Below are 24,472 nucleotides of genomic sequence, written 5' to 3'. Positions count from 1 at the left end.
CTGCTGGCTCTGGAGTTGGGAAACGGACTGGAAAGGGACAGGAAAGAACAACTTGTTCTGGGTGATAGCTGCATAGATGAATACATTTAACAGAAATCACTGCGGATCATTCCGAGCTATAAATTTTACTGGATGTAAAGTACAGACCTTGAAAAAGACAAAACGTAATAAGACAAAGGATAACAGCAGAATAGGTTGAGAGGTATGTATTCGATATGATGGTATCTTTTAGTGCTTTGAAGCAAAAACACTCTTAAGTTATCTATGAACTCAAAGCACACTTGACACAAAAGACACAATCTCCCCTTATTACTCGGTCTTATTCTTTTTTCCCCTTGGCAGTTAACCGTGAGCACTTCCGTGAGAAATACACAGCATCCTCATATTGAGCCCTAGCTCTTGCTTCTCACCTAACTTGTATACTATATTTTTCAATGACTAGGTAAGCTTACTCCAGCTGAAGAGAGGAAAATCTCATTCCCCTATTATTGAAGAGCTATTCACTGTTATCTTTTACCAAATACACATTTGACCTCCAAAGCTACCAAAACAACAGAATTTACAAAACAAAAGCCAAATTATTACTTTATCTTTTAAAATACACCCACCTACTTAAATAGGAAAAGAAAAAGCCCTGAGACTACGAATAAAAAAAGAATCCCCATTTTCACCACTTCTAATCAATGTTGTCCTGGAAAGTCTTAGCCAATGCAATAAGGCAATAAAAACAAAAAGTATAAAGATCAGAAAGGAAGAGAAGTAAAACTGTACCTATGTGCAGATGATAAAACTGTCTACATAGAAATCCACAGGGAAACTAAAAACAAAGGACTGAGAATTAATGACTTATTCCATCTCATTTCAAAGTTAACTATCATGTAACAAAAATGAAGATATTTTGGTATTTAAAAGAAAGACACAATGATCAACGCAACGAAATAGTGGCCACTGTGTATGGCCACTATTTTTCAACAAAGTTGGTAAAACAAATTGATTTTCAACAAAGTTGGCAAAACAAATCCAATGGGATAAGCATTTTCAAACAAATGCTGAGTTAACTGGATAGTCACACAGAAAAAAGATGAACATCAACCATTAACTCACCCTGTATACAAAATTTAAAGAAAAATGAATCATAGACTTAAATGTAAAATTTTACTACAAACTTTTACAAGAAAATGTAGTAGAAGATATTTGTAATCTTGAAGCAGGCAAAGGTTTCTTAAAATACAAATGTATAAAACATTAAAAATAAAATATATGTTTAATTTTATCCAAAATTTTAAAGGATGCTATTAAGAAAACAAAGTCAAACAAATCAATAGAAAATGGGCAAAAAAGCATGAACAGATAATTCAGCAAAGAATATATAGAAAAAGTCAGTAAGTACATAAAAAGATGTTTAACATCATTAACCATTTGGGAAATGCAAACAAAAAACACAAGATATACTTCACATCTACTAAGATGATTAGTCTCAAATGGATAAAAGCAAGTATGGTGCAGATGCAAAGAAACTGGAATCTTCACTCACTACCAGTGGGAATATAAAATAGTCCAGCCACTTTAAAAAACAGTTTCACGATTCTTCAAAAGGTTACAGTTCCCATTTGATCCAGCAATTCCACTCCTAGGTATATGCTCAAGACAGAGAAAAACATATCCACACAAAAAAACTTGCACATGAATGTTTATAGCAGTATTATTCATAATAGCCCAAAGGTAGAAACAAATGGCCATTCAACGAACAAATGAATAAACAAACTGTGGTACATCACGTTATTATTAGTGATATTATTCGTGATATTATTCAGCCCTTAAAGGAATGCTACTGATACAGGCTACAACACATATAAACCTTAATAACATTATGTTAAGTGAGAGAAGCAATCACAAAAGACTACACATTACATGATTCCATTTATATGAAGTGTCCAGAACAGGAAAGTCTATAGAGATAGAGAGCAGTTTGGTTGCTTAGGGCTGGAAGGTGAGGATGAGACTAGGGGCAGGGGGTATGGGGGTTGAAAGGTCAAGACCACAGGATTTCTTTTTGAAGTACTGAAAACATCTTAAAAGTGTGGTGATAGCTGCACATAACTGTAAATATACTACTAAAAAATCATGAATTATATACTTTATATGAGTCAATTACGTTGCTGTTGTTCAGTCGCTCAGTCGTGTCAGTTCATGCAGTCGACCCCATGAACTACCACTCCAGGCCTCGCCATCATATAATGAGTGAATTACGTGGAATGTGAATTATAACTCAATGAAGTTGTTTAAAAACATGAGATAACACCACACACTAGACTGACTAAAATTTTTAAAACTATCTTAAGTGCTAGCAAAATGTAAAGTCAATTATAACTGGAAAAAAAATATAGAGCGCCTAGAAATATCACACACTACTGGAAGGAATGTAAAATAGTACAATAACTTTGGAAAACAATAAGATAGACTCCTAAAAAGTTAAACATACACCTACTACAACCAGCCATTCCACTGGAAAATATTTACTAAAGAGAGAAGAAAACACATGTCCAAAAACCAAACAAACAAACAAAAAAATGTGTACAACTTCAAGCCAGGTACATCAGTCTCCTGAAAGTCTGAAAAACCACTCTATTAGAATTCAGAAAATTCATTTGTGCATCACTGGCATTCATAGATGGAGAAAGTGAATTTTGACTATCTGAAACCAGCAAGGTTTTTTTCTAAGAAAACAATTGATTGACGTGAAGCTAAGAAGTTGTGTCCAGAATGCTTGGCCCAACAACTTAATCCCTTGAAAGGATTCTAGCTGCTGTAATCCCAAACACAACAGTCAAGAACAGAAAGGATTGAAGGGCGGTGGCTCCACTTTCCTGGCCTTCCTATCACAAATGAGGGTGTTTGAACAGAGAGTAACTTTATACACTTCTTTGAGGGAAAATACACTTCTAATATAGAAAATATGGTGTAGTTTTTTATTCTCTTTTCATATATTATTTTGAATACATTTCTCATATCATTAAACAGTAAAATGATGCTTTATATCTGCATAATGTATTACCAATGATATTCCCACAAAGACAGGATCCACTTCACTACTATATTTAATATCATCTTACCAATTTTTAACTGTATTATTTTTATTGTTACAATTATCATGCAGTAAAATTGACACTTTCTCTTGGTGTAGTTTTATGAATGTTAACACAGGTATAAATTGATTTACCCACTACCACAGTCAGGATGAGTTCCATCACTCCAAAGGACTCCCTCATGGGAGTTCCCTGCTGGCTCAGTGGTAAAGAGTCCGCCTGCCAGTGTAAAAGATGGGTTTGATCCCTCATCTGCGAAGATTCCCCGTACCTCGGAGCACCTAGGCCTGTGCACAACTATTGAGACTGTGCTCTGGAGCCTAGGAGCTGCGACTACTGAGTCCTCATTCCCTAGAGCATATCCTCCGCAGCCAGAGAAGACCTGCAAGAGAAGCTGGCTCACGGCAGCGAGAGGAACCCCGCTCTCCACTAGAGGAAAGCCTGCACAGCAATGAAGCCCCAGCAGAGCCAAAAATAAAGTTATTTTTTTAAAAAAGACTTTCTCATGCTATTCTCTTTTGGTCACACCCTTACCCTATTCAGTTACTAATCTGTTTTTCTACCAATATAGTTTTGTCTTTTCAAGAATGTTTCCAATAAATCGAAATCATACAGTACACCACCTTACAAGCTGGTTTCTCCCACTCAGTATTATGTCTTTGAGATTTACCCCAAGTTGATGCCTATATATCAACTTTGTTCTTTATTATTTTGTTCCTTATTATTTATTGAGGTGTTTCCATTAATAGCTCTTCACTATCACAAATAAAGCTACTATGAACATTTATGTACAGGTTTTTGTGTGAACAATCATCTTTACCAATTTGATAGAAATGGCATTTAACATGGTAATTTGGATTTTATTATTAGTGGTGAGACCTTTTTTATATATAGTTACTTTTCCTCTTTGCTTGACTTCTCTAAGTTCATATTATAAAGGATGTACCTAAATTAAGTTCCTCACCTTTTGAAACTGAATTTTCAATCTGATCTGAAAACCCTCAACATTCATTCATCCAACAACTTACAGACTGCCCAAAATGCAGTCTAAACTCAAACTCTTATTGCAAAATTTCAGTGAAATCTATAAGTAGAAAACGGGCAATAAAGAGAACTTGAATTAGTAAGAAATTATGTCAAAGTTAAAATAAAGGACTTTCCTGGTGATGCAGTGGATAAGAATCCACCTGCCAAACGGACAAGGGTTTGATTCCTGGTCCAGGAAGATTCCACATGCTGTGAAGCAACCAAGCCCCTGTGCCACAATACTGAATTCAAGCTCTACAGCCAGCATGCTGCAACTACTGAGGTTCACATGCCCACAGCCTGGACTTGCAACAAAAGAAGCCACTGCAATGAGAAGCCGGCACAGGGCAACAGAGTAGCCCCTGCTTGCCACAACTAGAGAAAGCCTGTGCACAGCAATGCAGACCCAGTACAACCAAAATTACATGAATAAAAAAACTAAAAATTTAAAAATTAAAATAAAATATAATACTATTATATTTTAATATGTAAAAGGTGAATACTTAGTGTTGAATGTGCTAGAAGAATCAAAAATCCATTTATATCCTCTTTATTATAAGGAATTCACTAGACATTTTATTATAATAAAATTTCAAATAATCTGTGAAATCTTAAATAGGCCCAGGTTATTTAAACACTCCTCTCTATCCCTCCCTCCTAAAAAAAAAGAAAACCGTTTATTTTGGCAACGCATAGAATTTAACAGATTAAAATGCACCAGGTCGACATAAGCCCACTCACTAGAAATTATTAAACATTATACTGTAACTCAATAAATGATTATGTTGTAGTAACAGGTCAAAAGGCTGATTCTATTTTTAATGAGAAACTATGGGATTGGAGGGAGAACCAGTACATTATTTTAGAGGTAAGAAAGAGCTCTTAAAAAGATCACTTGACTTCCCCCTACTAAAATCCTTTCCCCACAGTAAATCACAGGAAAAGGCCATAGCATGGAAAAATAAAGTTCTGTGATGTGTTATGCTCAAGGATAAACCAGAACACACACATAAAAAGGGAACTTATATTGCCTGAAAGTTACCTGTCCCCACTGTTTCCACTATAATCATCTGAATAACCACTCACTCCCTCGGTTTCTTCAAATTCGCAACTTCTGAACTTCACCAACTTGGCTTCCAGTCAGGCCTGCCCCAAAGTTGCTGTGTTAAAGGCCAATAAGTCCAGGTTTGATGCATGAGGCAGGGTGCTTAGGGCTGGTGCACTGGGATGACCCAGAGGGATGGGATGGGGAGGGAGGTGGGAGGGGGGTTCAGGATGGGGAATACATGTACACCCGTGGTGGATCCATGTCAATGCACGGCAAAACCACTACAATATTATAAAGTATAGCCTCCAATTAAAATAAATAAATTTATATTTAAAAAAAAGAAATAAGAAACCACACACACACACACAAAAAAGAGCTCTTTACTTTTTAGTTCTGACCAAAGTTCCTCAAAGTATTGGATAATGTTGACCATTTCTTCCTAAAATACTGAACTCTATTTTTATAGCTTCTAACACACTTCAAATTTTCCTCTTCCTTGATTGCTATTTCTTAATCATCTTTGCCAGTTCTTACTTCCTGTCTAACCTTTGTTTATTGGAGCTCTTCAGCCCTGAGTTCTAAGCCTGCCTCCCCTCACTATGTAACAAATCTCCTTAAATTAGCTCCCGTGGCTTCAATACCATTACTAAACTAAGTTATATTTTTTTCTCTAGCCCAGATCATAACTCTAATTTGTATATATACCAGTACATACATATACAGTTGGGTCTACATGAATGCCTCGTGAATGTCACAAACTCACCAGGTCCACTTATCTTCTCTTCAAAAATTGCTCCTCTTTCAGTTTTTCCATTTTTCAGTGAAAGAAGCCAAGAAACTGGCAATCATCCAGGACATTCATTTTCTCAATTCCTGAGTCAATCAACCACAAAATCCACCTGATTCTACCCTCTTCATGGTTCTCAAAGCTGTATACTATTCGCCTTCTACATTGTCCTTACTCTTTCCAAATAATCATCTCTGGACTATGGAAATATTGCAGGGTCTTCTCAACAGTTCTATCAATAGTCTTCTCTTGCCACCCCTACACCCAAAGCCATTTTCCATGTTTACTCTATTTATTTTTAAATGTAGGCTTCCAAGGTAGTGCGGTAGTAAAGAATCTGCCTGCCAATGCAGAAGACACGAGTTCAATCCCTGGGTTGAGAAGATCCCCTGGAGAGGGAAATGGCAACTCCAAGATTCTTGCCTGGAAAATTTCATGGACTGAGGAGTCTCACAAGATTGAGCGACTGAGCTTACACACATGAGTTTTTAAATGTAAATCTAATCATCTACTTGTGTTCAAGGTCTTGAAGAAAACATTACTTCCAGCCAAAGTTCCTTCTACTTCTCTTCCTTCAACATGCTTATCTAAATTAATTTCTAAGTCACCCTTCCATACAGTTTAAATTTCCCTGACTGTAAAACTACATCAAGTTGTGTTATCTCAGCATTAACTCAGCAATTATGTGACAAATTATTTAATGCCAGCCTTTCCCACAAAACTGTAGAGTGTTGAGAGGAGTGTCTCTTTGGACCTTGGCCATCCCATACTCCCGTAACAACAGGTAGTTTCCAAAACTGCCATTTTTATTCTAGGCACATTTTCACTTCATGTTTATAAAGATATTAAAATAGAATTACCTCAACACTAATTTTCATGAGAAAGTAGCCTTAGAAATTAACTTTGAACTCAGCTGCATAGTTGTACACACTGTACATTCAGGATTATTTTCCAAGTAAATGTTATAACAAAGATTTATCACTTCCTTATGCATTTTAATTTTTGCCAACATAAATTCTTTCATAACCGTAATTTCTACCAAATAGTTTTGCTAAATCAAATTTTGCTTAAATATTATGAAGACTGTATTACTCCATTAGTTTTTAGTCAAAAAGATACCAGTTTTTAGATAAGTTAGTTGTCATGTGTTATTTTAATTTTTCCAGAAAAAGTTTTGGGCATTTTAGCATTAATGAAAAAGATGGGATGCTTTGATCAGTTTCTGAATTCTAAACAATGTTGTGGTGTGCAAGTTTAGACAATTAGTTTCTTCATACACTATTTCTACTAGTACCAGTCACTCTGCACTGAATGAGAGACTGACAACAGCTTTCTGTATGTTTCAAATTTGTTCTTGATTTTCACTTGGTTAAGAGAAAAACGCAATTCCTCAGGACTGCTATTAAAGAAGGGACAAAAAGCCTGTCTTCATCAAAAATGGCTGGAAAAGATATCTTAGAGTCAAGTATCCTGTTGTATTCCCAGAAGAGCTGCCTGTTATGTCCAAACCTGCCACTGCAAAAAAAAACAAACAAACAAACAAACCTGACTAGAACAAAAGACAGTAGTTAAATTCTAAGAATTCAGAATTCCTTATACTAACTGAAATAACATAAGAGTCCCAGATTTAGATATATCCTTTCTTTTGCAGGAAAGAAAGGAGAAGGAATAAAAGCATGAACTCTGGAGCCAGACTGGTTGCGCTTGAAGCTTGAGTCTGCCCTGACTAGCAATATGACCCTGGACAAGTTACTTACCCCTGTGCCAGCTTATAAATTGTCAAACGAATGCAATACTAATACCTACATCACAGAGTTGTTGCATTAGACTAGCTAATACATGTAAAATGCTTAGAACAGTCTTTGCCGTGCAGTAAGCGCTCTCCAAATGTTGACGACCATCATCATCGTCTTGCACTTGTCCCTTTCCCATTTAGTCCCATTTTAAATGGAGGCACAGGGCAGGAGAAAGGACTGGCTACCTGCTCCAGTATTCCTGCCTGGAAAATCCCACGGACAGAGGAGCCTGGTGGGCTATAGTCCGCGGGGCTGCCAAGAGTCGGACACAACTGAGAAGGACTAACACATAGGGCAGGCAAAGGAGAATGACTGCAAAAAAGCAGAATGAAGGTATTAGGAATTAAACATATTAGGAGCATAACTTCCTTTATCTAGACTACTTGTAACATATAAAATAATGACTAATCTGCTACATTCCAGACAAACCACCACTAACAATTCCACTCTAACCTATAATTTTCCCCAGGCTTCCCAGGTGGCTCAGTGGGTAAAGAATTCGCCTGCAATGCAGGGGATGAAGGAGACATGGGTTTGATCCCCAGAGGTCAGGAAGATCTCCTGGAGGAAGGCATGGCAACAGAGTCCAATATTCTTGCCTGGAGAATCTCGTGGACAGAGGAGTCTGAATGGCCATAGCCCATAGGACTGGGAAGAGTCAGACACAACTGAAGCAACTGAGCACGCATGCTATTCGTTTTTATTTCTAAACTTGGTTCTGACCTACTTCTCCCTTGACCCTGTAACGTGCTTTCCACATCAATGCCAAAAATAGTCTTCATAAACCAGAGGCTCAAATGTGTACAGCAAGATTCACAAGGTAATTCACAGGGTAAGAATGCTTACAACCATGCTTGGACAAAAGAGGAAGGCAGAGACATGGTCATTTAAATATTAATAGTGGATATTATCATCTTAATGGATGAGTCCTAAGCATAGTAACTCTAAGATTGCATGGCTTAATTATACAGTCCATAAACCCAAACCTTTAATATTCTTTTAACAATTCTAAACATATACATTGTTTTTAATGGAATAAATGGAATTTAAAATGTCTCATATCATCAAATTCAACAAAAAATGTAAATACTCTTACAAACCATATTTTTTGAGTTTCAAAATTACCAAAAGCTATCAGAACTTTTAATATGCATTAACATATAACTGCAATATAAGTGTGAGATTTGAAAGATATGGTTTTTATTACACTAAAAAATATGCAAACATGAATATACAAATTCTTCAAACTGGTAAACATCCATAGTTTTCTTTACCTAACAAAACAGACTGAATGTCAACTAACTGCAAGTATCATTATGTATAAAATAAACCTAGAAGATGTTTCTTTGCATTAAAGATCATTTTCAGAACGATACTTTGAGGATGGCAGGAACTATACATTTCATCGTATTTCTCAATTCTTCATGCCAAAGCATATATGCAATTAGTGCTAAAGCAGAAAAAAAAAAAAATCAACAAACTACAATATTCCCAGATATCTAAACTATCTGCCCAGCATTTTTAATCCAATTAAATATAAAAATTTTATTCATCAATTTCAATTCTGACATTCCAATCAATAAACATACAAAGTTTATTTTAAAAAATAATCCATACACTGTTGATGGAAGTGTAAAATGGTACAATCACTTTGAGAAAAGGTCTGGCAGTTTCTTAAAAAGTTAAACATATATCTTCCCTAAGCCAGCATTAAGTTTATGACACACGTACGAGAGTATACAGAACAACCAAAAATCTAGAAAAAGTCCAGAAGTCCATCAAAAGATAACGGATAGGGACTCTCCTGGTGAGCCAGTGGCTAAGACTCCATGCTCCCAATGCAGGGGGCCTGCGTTCGAACTAAGATCCCATATGCCTTAACTAAGACCTGGTACAGCTAAATAAATTCATTAGATAAAGAAAAATAATTTTTTTAAAAAAGATAAAAAATAAACAAACTGTGGTGTATTTATTAAATGGAATACTACTCAGCAACAAAAAAAGCAATGAACTACTGATAAGATGGATGAATATTAAAACATTAAGATGGATGAAAGAGAACAGAAACAAAGAATCCATACTGTTTGACCTCAATAATATTAAGTTCTAGAACAAGAAAAATTTATCTATGTTTTTTTACAAATTAGAATAACTGGCCTGAGGGGCCTGAAGTGCTAGGGGATCGGTTAGGAAGGGGCAGGAGAGCACATTCTAGGGTGATAACTTTTTACACTTGATCATGGCAAAGAAGTGATAGAGTGATAACCTTTTTCTTGAAGTGGGTTTAAGCTACACAGGTGTAGTAATTTGTCAAAACTCATCAAATGGTGTATTTAAGATTTCACTGTCTGCAAATCTTACTTAAAAAATCATACACACACAAATAAATATTGAACTCTGGTTCATAATACTCATGCTGAAGTGTTTATGGGTAAAGTATTTTAATTCTGCAACTTGTTTTAAAATAAGTTTTCCTTAAAAGAAAAAAAAGAATTTATGGATGGATATAGATGGATAACTATGTGATAAGTATAAGTCTAACGATATATGCATGTTAGTTAAGTGTGGGCTAACTTGGGTGATATTTTATTTATTTATTAACTTTGCTTTCCACTATTTACAAAGGAACTGAAAACTAAAGATAAATAATATAAATTCACATCATAGCTGCTATTTTTAGTGAAAACAATTTATAGAGATATATAAAAAATATGGGACCAATTTCTCAAAATCATATACAAAGATCTGGCATGACTATTAATGTTTAATTAGGTTATATACTTTAAGAATTTGCTCTTTTCTCTTTGTTAAGTATTACAACCATATTTCATCTAATTACTTTTACTATTTACAATCAAAGTCACTATCAAATGTTCAACTGATTTTTAAAATCTGTGAATCTTAACAATTGAAAAAAATAAATATATTATGAAATTTAGACATGGTATATTTGGCAACTATATTGGTACAAGGGCTTCCCTTGTAGCTCAGTTGGTAAAGCATGTACCAACAATTCAGGAGACCCAGGTTCAATCCCTGGGTTGGCAAGATTCCCTGGAGAAGGAAATGGCAACCCACTCCAATGTTCTTGCCTAGAGAATCCCATGGACTGTAGCCTGCCAGGGTCCTCTCTCCATGGGGTCACAGGAGTCGGACATGACTTAGCAACTAAACCACCACCAACCACTGGCACAATCACCTAAAGAAATGTCATTATTTCAATTATGTCTCATCAAAAAATTATACCTGTGTAGTACTGAATTCTTTGACTTATGGCACACAAAAGAGTACACAAGTCAATACAATGTATTACCATGTATTTAAAAGAACATGTATTAACAAACCATTTAACCACTATCATCTATAGTATATTTTAATTACAACTTACCACACTCAGTTAAAACTTGACATTATTCTAAAAGAAGGCACGTGAAAAATAATTCATATTTTAAACATTTTCATGAAAGTAATGATGCAACAAGGTAGAATGAATCTTTCAAAATTAAATTGCACCAAGTTGATGTCTCATTACACAAAACAGAAATATATTTCAGTATTTTAAGAAATCTGGCATTTGTTAGAAATGAAAGAACTTCATAAACTTTTTCAGGGTGCTATTATAAATCATACCTAGTTTTATAAAGTCATAAGTTGTTAAAAAAAACCCCAACATACCCATTTAAGTTCAAATGAGTAAGAAAAGACAAGATGACAAGAATAACGTACGCACTATCTAAATTATGAATATATTGGATGAAATAGTCTTATGACTTAGTATATTTTTCAAATTTAATGTATTTATACAGAACCAAGTCTACATTTAAAAAATAAAATCACGCTTTCTATGTTTTCCCAGCATTACATTTAATAAGTAAAGCTCATGGCCCCAAACAGTTCTCTGTAGTATGTAAGATGTCAGGGGGCTTCAGTTCTATTCTATTTGCACTAATAGAATTTGCCCTTACATATGCCCCTTAGCGAAACTTGTCCTCAGCAAAAACTGTGAATGTAAGTTGGTAAGTAGCCAAAAACTCAAAAAATTCTCAATATAGAAAGGAAAAGAAAAAAGCTTTAGCTCAGAATTTCCCTAAGATACTCTGCAAGATAATAATAAACAGCCTCCAAAACAAGTTCAGTAGTTAAACAAGTCTTTTTCACACAGAATTTCTCAAAAAAACTATCCTATGCTAACTATAGTTGCTGGGGTGAGGAGGTGGAGCAATAAAAATGAATCAGAACCACATTCACTTTAATTTTTGCAGATTAAAATTAAACAACAGTGACTCAGAAAAACTGCTGCAGTGAACCCCACTGCAATGAGCGGAATACTGGTGTTTAAAAATATGTAAAACTAAGGTTTTCGATTCTGTTCGGCCCGAAACGCTAACACATCTGTCGCATGATATCATCAATGAAACAACCGTCTTGACCACCGCTGGTGAAAAACCTTACTGAAGCAGACTACGTTTTCTCGGCAGCAAAAAAATGTTTAAGGACAATTTTGTATAGTCTATGTTTTTACCTTCCACACTTATTTTAGAATCTAATCACCAAAAAAATGTATACTGCACTTTTTTTGAACATGTTACTTTGCTAATAAAGACATTTCATAGAATGACTATTCCACAGACAATTTAGAAAACTCTGATTTAGCTGTACAAAGTTAGCATTCCAATTGAACATTCATTAACAATTCTGAGTAGTACCATGCTAAGATTATAATATGAATTATTACATTTTGTATGGTAAATTGCTTTCAATAATTTCAAAAAGTTAAAGCTTACTGCTATAAAGACTTACGAGAATTATACTGTAAAAACATTACCTCAAATAAGAATTTTAAAGTCTTTAGACTGAAAGAAAAGTCAGAGAGCAGATTAAAGAAGATGAAATTGTCAAAAGGATATATTATACATTCAAGACATTTTTATAATATTTAACTCTAATAGCAGATATAAAACACCAATGAAATTAAGCAGTCAACAGGCTCAAACGGCACCGTAAGGGTCTATTTTATTTACTTTCTTTCTATTCCTGTAGCCATAACCTAAATTTTGGATTTCATCTCCTCACTATAATGCCCACTCTGAAATGGTGCTATTATGACATTAAGACAGAGCTTAAGGCATATGCCCCTAGTCAAAAGCCTTACAAGGGTTCCCGTTATACATTCACATTTGATTCCTTAAAACAGCTTTTAATGTAATCCATAATCTAGCACCAGTTTCCAACTTCCAAAATGATATCCCTCAGTTTACCTTCACCTACTCTTCAACAAAAATTTTTGAAATTCTAATGATTTATGCACCACGTTAGGTTTCAAAATACTGTTTCAGTGGTTCTTTGAATGGTTTTATAGCTTGCATCAGAAATCTCTAGGGAGCTTTTTTTTTTTTCAAAGAGAGAGAGCTTATTAAAACAAACTGCTGGACTCTCCCCTTTGAGTCGATGATCCAAAAGGAACGGATTTACATTTCTCTCAAGTTCTTTAAGTGATACTGATGCTGCTGGTCAAGATGCACTCTTGGTGAACCACTGGTCTATCTATACCAAAGGCCATGAGGCAGAAGCCCAATGGCTGAATGAGGCCCATTGTTTTATGTATTTATTATTTTAAACATTTTAGATTATTTGTAAATGTTTTAAAAATAAAAATTTCTCATAAAAATGCAGATTTCTTGCTTATTTTTGCATGTAAAAATTCTGCTAGAGCTGAAGAGTAGCTAACCCCAATTAGTCAAGGTATATGTCCTCATCCAGACTATCAAAGCCCTAACCGGCTGTGTTCACTTAAAAATCACCTGGCTTAGCACTGTATTTGGGCTTATACACTCTGACCCACTTTTTCTCTTCTTCTATGTCTTTCTTCATGCTGCTCACTCTGACATAAACAGCCTTTTCCCCCAAAAGTGTTGAAATCCAACCTACCCCATTCTAAAGCTTGGCTTAAAATAGCCTTCCTCAACAAACCCCTAGCCAAAATAGAAATCCTTAAGTAGTACACATATTAAAGATTTAACAAAATGTGTATGTGTGCTTTAAGAATCAAGGTTTTATTTATTTCCACAAATACTAAAATAGTAATATTTACAGAAACATAAGACTACAGATATCATGTTATACACATACAATGTTTTGCTATTTTTATTATAAGTAAAATTTTAATTTTGTTCATTAAAGTTTACTGTGATTTTACCGTGAAAGAAATCTTTTTCAGACTAAGACATTCAAAATGGATCAACATATTAAATAAATCTCAGAGTCAACATACTGGATTGGCCAAAATTTTAGTTTGGTTTTAAGTAAAAATAAAAGACACATTTACTGAACAATGTATTCACTAACCAAACAAACTTTTTTGGCCACCTCAATATATAACAGCTCCAACAGTATATCTTATTTTGCAGGACCAAAAAAAAAAAAGGAGGATGGGAGTAACTGACACAATCCCCCTGATTTCACAATCCACCAATTTTTAAAGACAATTTTAATGAAATAAATGTTTCTAATTTTTTTACCAAGTAGGATACTTTAGCGGATTTTTTCTTCTATGGAACCGCAGGGGGGAAAAATTACAGAGAAAGAAAAACTGAGTGCTGGTCCTTGCTATACCATAAAGAGCTTTGGTAAACCAAGTAAATCACTGAGTTTTCCCTTGCCCTCAGTTTTATTACCCTTAAATTGAGGTGGGAAAAGTGTTCTCCAAATACCTTCCATTTTAGTCCCTAAAATTCTAGTCCCTAACATTTTAGTCCCTAAAATTCTAGAATTTATTCCTTCAAAGAATGAAAGCATAAAAATCAATGTCATACAGACAAGCTTCTATTAAGCTAGTATTGCTTCTAAATTAGACTAACATTAATAAACAGCTTGAACTACATACAGCTTTCAAAGTGTCAATTAAAAATGCTGAAGATTCAGAACGTTGAAAGAATATTTATGTATATACATATGCATTTATATATGTTAATAATCAAAATAAAACATCTTTTGTAAGGCCCAGGAAGACAAAAAATTTATAAGCATGCCATCAGTTTTACTATATCTCAAAGCAAAATTAAATAATCAGAAAATCATGTCAAAAAAGCCTTTTTCATAACAAAGATTAACAGTATGTTTTAAAAATATGTACTCTGCTTCAGGATATTCCCAAATGAAACTAATCAGGCCAAAACTAAAATAATCAAATTGCAAGACTGAAAAAAATCTTAGAGACTATTATATTCAGGTAGATCATGCCGTAGTCGAATTGCTTTCAGCTTCTCAACTTCAATTTTTGCTCTTAGCAGCTCTTCCTCTAGCTGCTGCCTTCTTTTCAATCCATCCCTCTTCTCCTGAACATATAATCCAAAACTTTTTTGATTTTCTAAAATTATCTGATGCTCCTCTTTCAGCATTTGTAGAATCTGAGGATCATACCCTAATTGTGACCTAAAATTTTCTCCACTCTCATGCCGAAAAAAATCATCTCTCCTTGGGATAGAAGATGGAGACGATGTCATTCTCATATCAACAGAGGAAAGTGACGGTGACAAAGATCTTTCCATTACACGCACTAATTCCTGTTCTTCTCTTTGCTCTAAAGTATCACTCTGTTGAGAATTTAAAACCAGTGGAGGAGGGGGCTTAATGTCTTCTTCTTGCTTCACCTCCACTGTAATAGCAACTGGATGGCGGTCCAACATTACCTGTAGTGAACTGGTACCAGCCTGTGCTTCCTCATCCAAGTTTGCACTACAGCACACAAAAAACCATTATAAAATGTAAATCAAATGAAGACAAGAACATTTTAAAACAGAATTTCATATTTAATATACATTAAATTACCAAGCTAAAAAGCAAATTATGAAACAAAAAATATTTTTTAATCCCTGGAATAATAAAGTGACTAAGGCTGGGATTTTAATTATTTTATATATATATATATTCATTTTATATATATATATGGCTCTCCCCTATCCTTAACTTTAAAATTGGGTTCTTGAAAGAACAGTAAATTACAAATACTAAACAAGGCTATGGAGGTAAATAAAAAATAAGTGGCATTTTTAACACTCTCAAAGAACTATCAATTGTCCCTGTAAGCCTGAGGTTCTTAAATGCTGTAAAGAGTCATTTAATTCATTCTGGGCCTCATTATCCCCACATGGTAGTCCTAGACCTCCTATTTCTGCTCTCCTGAACTGATTAATCTAAAAATCACTGAGGTCCATGACTTTGGAAGGAAGACAGTGGAAGGCCAGTGGACAGCACAGGGCAGTCTGAGAGGTACTGATCTCTGTATTTGTCACACACAAAAAAAATCAAGACTGTGTATGATTTGGGGTATGCTCCACTAGCAAGGGGTTTTCCTGACTTTCCAATCTCAAATACAGTGGTGTTTCCCCCTTATCTATCCAGAACCACGTGACTCAGGTGTTCTTTAAGCCTTTTAACCAGTGGCCAGGTGAAGTGTACAAGAGCAAGGGTTTACATCCGCCACTGAATCATCAGTAACCAGCATCATACTGTACTTGGAATCTAGTAGGTACTCGTCATATGTTGAAAGACTGAATAAATGAAATGGTGTTTTTAATGCAATTTTTAATGGCCTCTGTATATTGATATTTTATTAAATTTACATGAAATTTCCATAAAATATGCATTCCTATTAGAGGCAACTACAGTTTTAGTATAATTTAAATTTTGATATACCAATATCTGTTATAACAAAACACAATGTTCCTTAAAATTCTGTTGGTTTTTAAATAATTTCATGTATAACATTAAGTTGTGAATTAAGAATACATGTTTCTTAGGTTTTTTAAAAAATATGTTTCTGCCTAACTTAAAAATAAAAGTTATAGAGGTGAAAGAGATTATTGGAACATTAATGGAAACACTACACTTAATATTATTGAAAGAACATTTTATAAATCATAAATAAGTAATACGGGTAAGAATGCATTCCACATGGGTGATTAAAATGCTGGAAAAAGTTTGAAGTAGAACATAAGGAAAAGAATTTAAACTCTCCGTATGTCACCAGTAGCATTAAATTGCTAGAAATATCAGATATTTGTCTAAGAGGTACAAATGAAATAAGATATTTACTATGTTATGAAAAATCTATTTGTATAATAGATTATATAAATTATAATCTTGGCTTTGTGATTTTATGATTTTTGAAAGCAAAAAAAGGAATACAAATGTAATTCAAATTAGTAAGATTTACTTTTACTAATATCTCTAAATCCTAGAGTGGGAAAAAGTTAAAACAGCTACAAATGAAATTTTAAAAACCTACATAATTACTTTTCCAAATTAGAATCTATAATAGACTATAAGACTCACAATTAAACACAGATAATATACTCCCATGTAGATTTAAAATATGCCTTATATCTGTTATCTTCCAGGCTAGTTTAAAGCATCACAAACAAGGCATAACAAAGTCTAAAAATGACTAAGAGAAAGTCACTAAAAATGATCAAACAGAAAAGGACTTTTAAAATTTATGAATATGAATTCTGAGGATCAAATTGGTTATAAAAACACAAAATATAATCTGATATTAAAGAGAAGCAAAAATAAAGACATAAATCAATGTGAATTGCAGAAACAGCCTTATGAAATGGTTGCATATCTTTAAGTACCTTAAATAAAATATGTAGTAGCATTTTCCTTCTTAAGTATAGAGGGTTTGATGAGATTAACAGGCATATTTATATAGAAGCATAATTAAGATACTGTAATTATAAACTTCTGAGATAATTAAGAGTCAAGATGATGTCAAATAAGTATATTAAATATATAAATAAATTAAATGAAAATCCTAGTGTAGAGAAAGTGGCAGTGCAGACATGCTGACATGAGTGTTTAAGTGGCATATTTCTGATACTCTTACCTTTAAAAACTGAAAAACTGTTCCAACAGTAGGCACAGAAATGTGTAAATCCAGTAGGTATAGAAATGTGGAAATCAATTAACTCATTTTATCAGAGAAATGTTGGTGTCCCAAAAGACTGATTGTGTAGGTATATATATTGTATGTATGTATGTGTACGTATACCATATATACGTAAACGGATACTTGTATCTTATATATTATTTCTCTTCTACATTGCTGTATTTTTAAAATACACAACTTAATAAAACTACATTTAGTTTTAGTTTTCAAATTATAAAAGCCTACAGCCAAAAGGTAGTTTAATACCTATAATGCAAAGCCAATGTTCTTTATGGCTCAAAGAGGTAAAAAAATTGAATGTGTATAAAGCAGTCTCACTGTGAAGGGGTTTTTTTTTTTTTGACATTCACTATACTGGGATTTAATCATTTGTCATCACAGTGAACAGTTTAAGCAGTGACCCCATGAATTAATGTAGTGTGTATCCATGTCTTGGATTCCCACTGGTGTTATCTTTCACTATGCTATTAACTAGAAATAAGTATATTGTAAGAAGTTGGGCTCAAAAATACTATCCTAGTAAATTACCAAAATAACAAATACGTTTGACTAAGAAGGTTTTTCCATTTCTTCCCTAACTTCAAAGGAATTTCACAGGTAATTAATCATTTTGCTTATATAAAGACTCTTTCACCAACAGGAAAGTACTTTGTAAGTTAAGTTTGAAACATTTCTCAACTAGCAAGGAGTTTACGGTTTGCTTAAATTATTCCAAATGATTCAAAAAAAGCATGAAGCTGCCATTTTTATCTTTTGCTGGGAGTTAAAATCTGAATTAGCAGTAAGATAATAGTTTTTTAAGATTTCCGGGCAAGTGGTTACGTAGAGCACAAAATTCAACCGAAAACCTGTTTCTAATCCAGTTGCTCTTATTGACATATTAAGATTCATATTTTGATACCCTTGCAAAACACTATGGGAGAGCTTAAAGTGAAACTAGACCATTAACACATAAAAGCAACAAAAACTTTTATTATGTAATCTGAATCCTTAATTACGCATTAACACCTTTTCCTGTGTTTCCTTGTCTCTTTTGAGTATAAATTAGAAAAATAATTTAAACTGTCTTAACATATACATATGCAATGGTGCTACTAACAAGTTCACTTAATTGTTCATTTTAGGTTTTTAGCTCAATTAATATTCAGTAACTGTAGACAGTGAAAATTCATAATAAAGCGAGGGTCCCATTTCTCCTGAAACTGCTAACTTTATACAAAACTGAAAATCCAATGAAATGCAAACTTAAGTGAAATAAGAAAAAGGTACCTCTCAGAAGCTAATTAAACAAATTAATATTAAAGCTTCAGAAGTTTATGAGGTAATGTCACAAATTACATCCCATTTATTCCTCCCTAACCTTTACTTTTTAGAAACTACAGGAGGGAAGGGGGAAGGGAAGACAATCAACAGTGGCTTAAATCAAATGCAGCAGAAAAATTCCTGATAGCCTCACTTTTCTTGTTGAAGAATGCAAAACAAAGAATCTATTCACTGCTCCCGTAGTGGGGATGTTTACTATGCATATCTCTATCACAACTAAGCCAGAGCCCAATAGATAGGAGGCGCCATAATTTTCCACAACAAAATAAAATAAAGCTTACCTTTGTATGTGGTTTCTGTCTCTTACCAGGCAAAAACTGGAAATCTGGGGAATCATCTCCATAACTTTCTTGGTTGGCTCAGAAATATTGCTTTTAAAATCTGACTGGGTCTCTTTTTGCTGCAATAGCTCCTGTTTGGCATATTCTTTGAGCCTTTTGTAAAGAGTGCGTAGGCCCTGCGCTGTTCGAGGAGGGCGGTCTACTCCAATTGCATTATAGTTAACTGCTATGATATCCCAACATCTATTCTTTTCCACTATCACTGAATGTTTGTTAGTGTGTTCTTCCAGAATTTTAACATATGGCTTCACAAGCTTTAACAAATCAAGCTTTTCAGATAAGGTAAAATTGGAAGATCTAGCTTTTCCTACCATTGTTCTTTTCAAATTAAGTAGGCAGTTTCTGAAACCACCATGCAGCTTTCAGCTCTGCTCAGCCCTTTTCACAAACAGAGAAAGATCAGGCTTAACTAGGCTAGCCTCATTTAGGCCCACGCCTACAGGGGAGGGTTTATTAAAATTCCTCCAGCTTAAGCTGACGCAGGTTCAGGAAATCTGCTTAAGCCAAGCCTGACCTACATAAAGCTTCTCACTGAAGAAGACAGGAAGGCACAAGCAAAACACACTTGCTTATAAAGAGAACAGCTCGAGATAGGATTTAATACACAAAGGTCTAGAGATAAGCATAGAACACAGCTAAAAACTGGCTAATTTAGTGAGAATATCAAATTTCGACACGTTTGCTTGGCTGATAGACTGAAACTGCATTGCAGTATCACTTTAATAAAAACAAAAGAGGAACTGTTTTGTGCTATTTGTTTACAAATCCAGTAGGCAGAAAAATGAAAAAACTAAAGATATGAGTGGTGAGTGCAGTGATTCCTAACAGAGCCCTTATCACGGTTTCTGAGCTGCTGCTCTCTCTTACAAAATCTGCCTAATGCTGGTCTTGCTGTCAATCAGGAATTGCATATCCTCTAGCTAGTTAGGTTACACCCAGCTCAGACTCCACAGTAAAGCTAAGCTTCTCCTTCATTTTACAGTCTACAGTAGCCAGCGTGTATTTTTTTTCCCTAGTTACTTACGAAAAAAAATTTGAACACTAAATCTAAAAAAGCAGATAAAAATTATTTTTAAAGCAAATGGATTATTCCAGCTGTAACGTACTTTGAATAAGCTAGCCTGCTTTATCATGTGTAGAAAACACCATTCACAGAACTGCGTAACGCCTTGAGAGTGCACACAACAAAATCACATTGGCTCTTAGTACTGAGGAGGATTTCTGTTTAGCTATATTCACACAATTTGGACTATGAAAGCAAACAGTCTTGTCATTTGCAAGGCTATCCACTTGTGTGTTTAGGATGTATTTCCCAATCTCTGTCTGAAAACATGATAAATAACAAAGTAAACAAACAAGCCTATTTTCTCCGATTATACATGTTTTTCCAGACAGGAGAATGAATTAGAACATACTTCAACACAGTTACATTCAATCAAACAATTACTGAACACCTACCTAGAATAATGTTCCCAAGAGCTGAGAAAGACCCAAGGAAAACAAAAGTAAATACTGAACTGTCAGGGAAGCCCAAATCTAGAAATCTAGACACAGACCCTATCCAAAGAACTGCAGCTCTACAGAAATGCCATAAATTTTCAATTACTTTGTTTTTCATTCTTTCAATGGAAGAGAATTAAATTTATTAAGTTCTCACTCTGAGCCAGACAATGTGCTAGAAGCTTTAAATATGTTATTTGTCAGGAGAAAAAGTGAAAGACTGCCAGGTGCATTATAGGATGCTAGGTGTTTTCTGGCAAACTCTAGAGGGTAATCTGATTCTTTAGTGGTCTCTAGCCTTTCACTGTTTTTGAGCAGTTTTATTGCTGAGTAAGACTGCAGGAAACAGTCATGTAAATGATTCTGGTCCATAGAGAAGCAAAGTGAAAACGGACCTGCTCCAGCTATCAGTTACTTGAAGAAAAGCAAGAACACAGGATATATACTATCTTTAAATACAAGTATTGTATTAAGAAATGAAGTGCTAATGGAAACATGAAAAATCATTCAATCTCACTATCAAGGAAATGTATACCAAAAATGATTTTCATTCATAAGACTGGCAAAATTCTTAATGACTTAAAATGTCAGGAGTGGATGAAGGTACAGGACAAAGAGTACTACTCAGGAAATGTTCACGGGAGTGTCAAATGGTTTTGTGATGGCAATCTGAGAGTATCTATTCATAGTTTACATGTGCAAAAACTTTTAAAATTGCAGTAATTTTACTTCTCAGAATCTACCTGGAAAAATACTCAAACACACAAGGCCTTCTTAGTAGATGCATAGTACTGGGGGCAATGTAAGAGCAATCAGTTGGGAACAGTTAAAGTCACTAAAGTATATCCATACTGTGGTCAACCCTGGGCAGCATTAAAATGCAAGAGGCAGATTTCTATGTTTTGACACAAAACAAGCTCCAAAATAAATGGTAAGTAAAAAAAAAAGCAAGTGAAACAAAAATACATACAATATAATTCCATTATGCTTATCAAAAACACCCAAACCTAAATATTTCTGTGGGTACAGAAAATATATATTTAGGTTCAAAATGCAGGTCAACACACAGGTAATGACAGTCCAAAAAGGTCTAGAACTCCACTGTCTAATTACAGGAGCCAGGAGCCACAGCCAGCTATTGAGCAATTTTTTTTTTTTTGGGCCCTGCTGCACATGGGCTAGGTTCCCCAACTAAGGATCAAACCCACAACTGCTGCAGTGGAAGCACAATCTTAGCCACTGGACCACCAGGAAAGTCCATCTATTGAGCATTTTAAATGTGGTTAATGGGATGAAGAGACTGAATTTTTTTATTTTACTGAATTTTAATTGTGCCGTGCTGTGCTTAGTCGCTCAGTCGTGTCCAACTCTTTGGGACTCTAGGGACTGTAGCCTGCCAGGCTCCTCTGTCCATGGGGATTCTCCAGCCAAGAATACTGGAGTGGGTTGCCATGCCTTCCTCCAGGGGATCTTCCCAACTCAGGGATCGAACCAAGGTCTCCCGCATTACAGGCAGATTCTTCACCATCTGAGCCACCAGGGAAGCCCAAGAATACTGGAGTGGGTAGCCTATCTCTTCTCCAGGGGATCTTCCTGACCCAGGAATCCAACTGGCATCTCCTGCATTGCAGGCAGATTCTTTACCAGCTGAACTACAAGAGAAGCCCTAGTTTTTAATTGATAAAAACATAATTTTTTAACTGAAGCAGCATATTATTCCACTAAACACAACTTCATTGTTTGGATAGGATTACATTTTTACTTAACCCTTTGTCACAAATCATTTTATTGTTTCTAGTATTACTGACAAGAACTCCCTCCTTGACCAAACTTTAATCAGGCTCCTCTAAGCCTTCTCCTCAACTAACAAGAATCCTACTAAACCAGTTTACAGGCAATCCCCCTACCCTTGAAACCTAACCAAACTGTTGACACTCCCACCCATTATACCTAACCAAGTTTTTCTCAGTAATTTTTTACCTGACTGCCTTACCCTGCCCATTAGCTATAAACCCCTGCTGTAGTAGCATCTGAGTTCAGTCTCTCTCCCTTGTTGGAACAGTCTTGAGTAAAGTCTTCTTGCCTGTTTTAACTTGTCAGTACAATTTTTCTTGACACTACACATAATCATATCACCAGTGTAGTCAATCTTAAATCAGAGATTCTGCTTGAATGAATTTTTTCTATGCACTGATATAACATTTAATTGATTTGTTTGAATATTTTATGCAAACAGCACAAATTACATTGACACCATGTGTAAACTGTAATTGATTATTAATCTGAATTACTTATTCTGTCTTAATTAGAATTAATTTTCTAGCTAAAAAATAATGAGCAAAATTTTTAACGTAAAAAAGTGCACTACTGATGCAGAATTAAATGCAGGTGCAGAAACTCTTATTGAAACAATACAGAAAAAAAGACAGAACTAAAGCACACTGCATATTTCACATTGAATACCAAATGCAATTTACTAAGCAGAACAGGAATAAGTTGCCCAATACATTTTAAAAGCTTAAAGAAAGTAAACTCAGCAACACTAGGAGACAGTGTCAACACAAACATAGTAAAGCTGATGAGCAATCTCCTCTCAACAAACAAGAACTGAGGACGTTCAGTCATCTCAAGTCAAAACTAAACATCCAGAAATGTTTTCAAATAATATGTAACAAGGTCTGATCTTGCAATTTTGGTCAGCTATAAAATGGTTTCTCACACTCACAAAAAAAAGAAAACCATTTTTAGACAAAGAGATGGTAAAAATATATTTTTTTTTTCAGTTGTAGAAATTTTATCAGAAATTATGGAGAAAGATTTCAAAAGATTATTTGAAAAATTAAAGACCTTCAATTGAGCAACCAACAAATGCCTATAGAATATGAGACCTAACATATTGGACATCAACTAATTCAATATTTTTTACATTGCTGTTTCCTTTAGATTTAAATGAGTTCTACGATAAAAGAGATACTGCCCTATTAACATGAGTCACATTTTATCTCAAAAGATTTTCAAAGTTGAAGAGAAATGTTACCAATTCATGAACAAAAAGATATATGAACTCATATCACAGCTATGTTTTAATCTTCTATATCTGTCAAAGAATTTCAGCTAGACATGGAACAAAAAACAGTTCTACTCCACAGATGCTGCTCTGTTAAGTCTAATAACCCAGATTTATTGAAATTTTAAAACAAAAAATTAATATTTCATTTATTACTGTTCCATATACATATGAAAATACTTTGCTTAACTTTCTAGGGCAGAATCTATGACGAGTGTCACGAATATGTTGTTAAACATCTGGAAGACTTCCCTGTGGTCCACTGGTTAAGAATCCTCCTGCTAATGTAGGGTACAGGGGTTCGATCCCTGGTCTGGGAAGATTCCACATGCCTGGGGGCAACTATGCCCATACACCACTACTGAGCCCACGCTCTGGAGCCCATGGCCTGCAGCAGAAGCCACCACGATGAGCCCAAGTGCTGCACCTGGGGAAAGCCCACGCCAACAACAAGACCCAGGGAGGCGAAAAGTAATATGATAGTAAATAATTAATTTCAAAAAACCACTTGGAATACATATGGAAATATAAATTCTTGGAACTGGTTAA

General features: G+C 34.7%; 2 protein-coding genes across 2 annotated transcripts in view; both read right to left on the bottom strand.

Annotated features, from left to right (window-relative positions):
* Positions 1-24,472, bottom strand: part of RAD54B (RAD54 homolog B) — a 111,556-nt gene that overhangs the window by 47,339 nt on the left and 39,745 nt on the right. The gene's annotated exons all lie outside the window — the stretch shown is intronic.
* On the bottom strand, positions 8,419-20,167 carry LOC120878485 (fibrinogen silencer binding protein). The gene is made up of 2 exons (XM_040261065.1): positions 19,297-20,167; positions 8,419-15,477 (listed from the first exon to the last, which is right to left on the bottom strand). Exons 1-2 carry the CDS (start codon positions 19,668-19,670, stop codon positions 14,952-14,954), a joined length of 900 nt encoding a protein of 299 aa, XP_040116999.1. The 5' UTR covers positions 19,671-20,167; the 3' UTR covers positions 8,419-14,951.

The sequence above is a fragment of the Oryx dammah genome, unplaced genomic scaffold, assembly GCF_014754425.2.
Source record: "Oryx dammah isolate SB20612 unplaced genomic scaffold, SCBI_Odam_1.1 HiC_scaffold_19, whole genome shotgun sequence".
Classification (NCBI taxonomy): domain Eukaryota; kingdom Metazoa; phylum Chordata; class Mammalia; order Artiodactyla; family Bovidae; genus Oryx; species Oryx dammah.
Note: the sequence above shows the minus strand (reverse complement) of the source record. Positions and strands in the feature narration are given on the sequence as shown.

What these genes read in the sequence shown, in the direction of transcription:
- LOC120878485 (XM_040261065.1), bottom strand. Translation starts at nt 19,670, where the DNA reads ATGGTAGGAAAAGCTAGATCTTCCAATTTTACCTTATCTGAAAAGCTT. An exon ending in GACAGAAACCACATACAAAG is followed by an intron (nt 15,478 to 19,296) that starts GTAAGCTTTATT and finishes TGTGTGCTGTAG; the next exon opens with TGCAAACTTGGATGAGGAAG.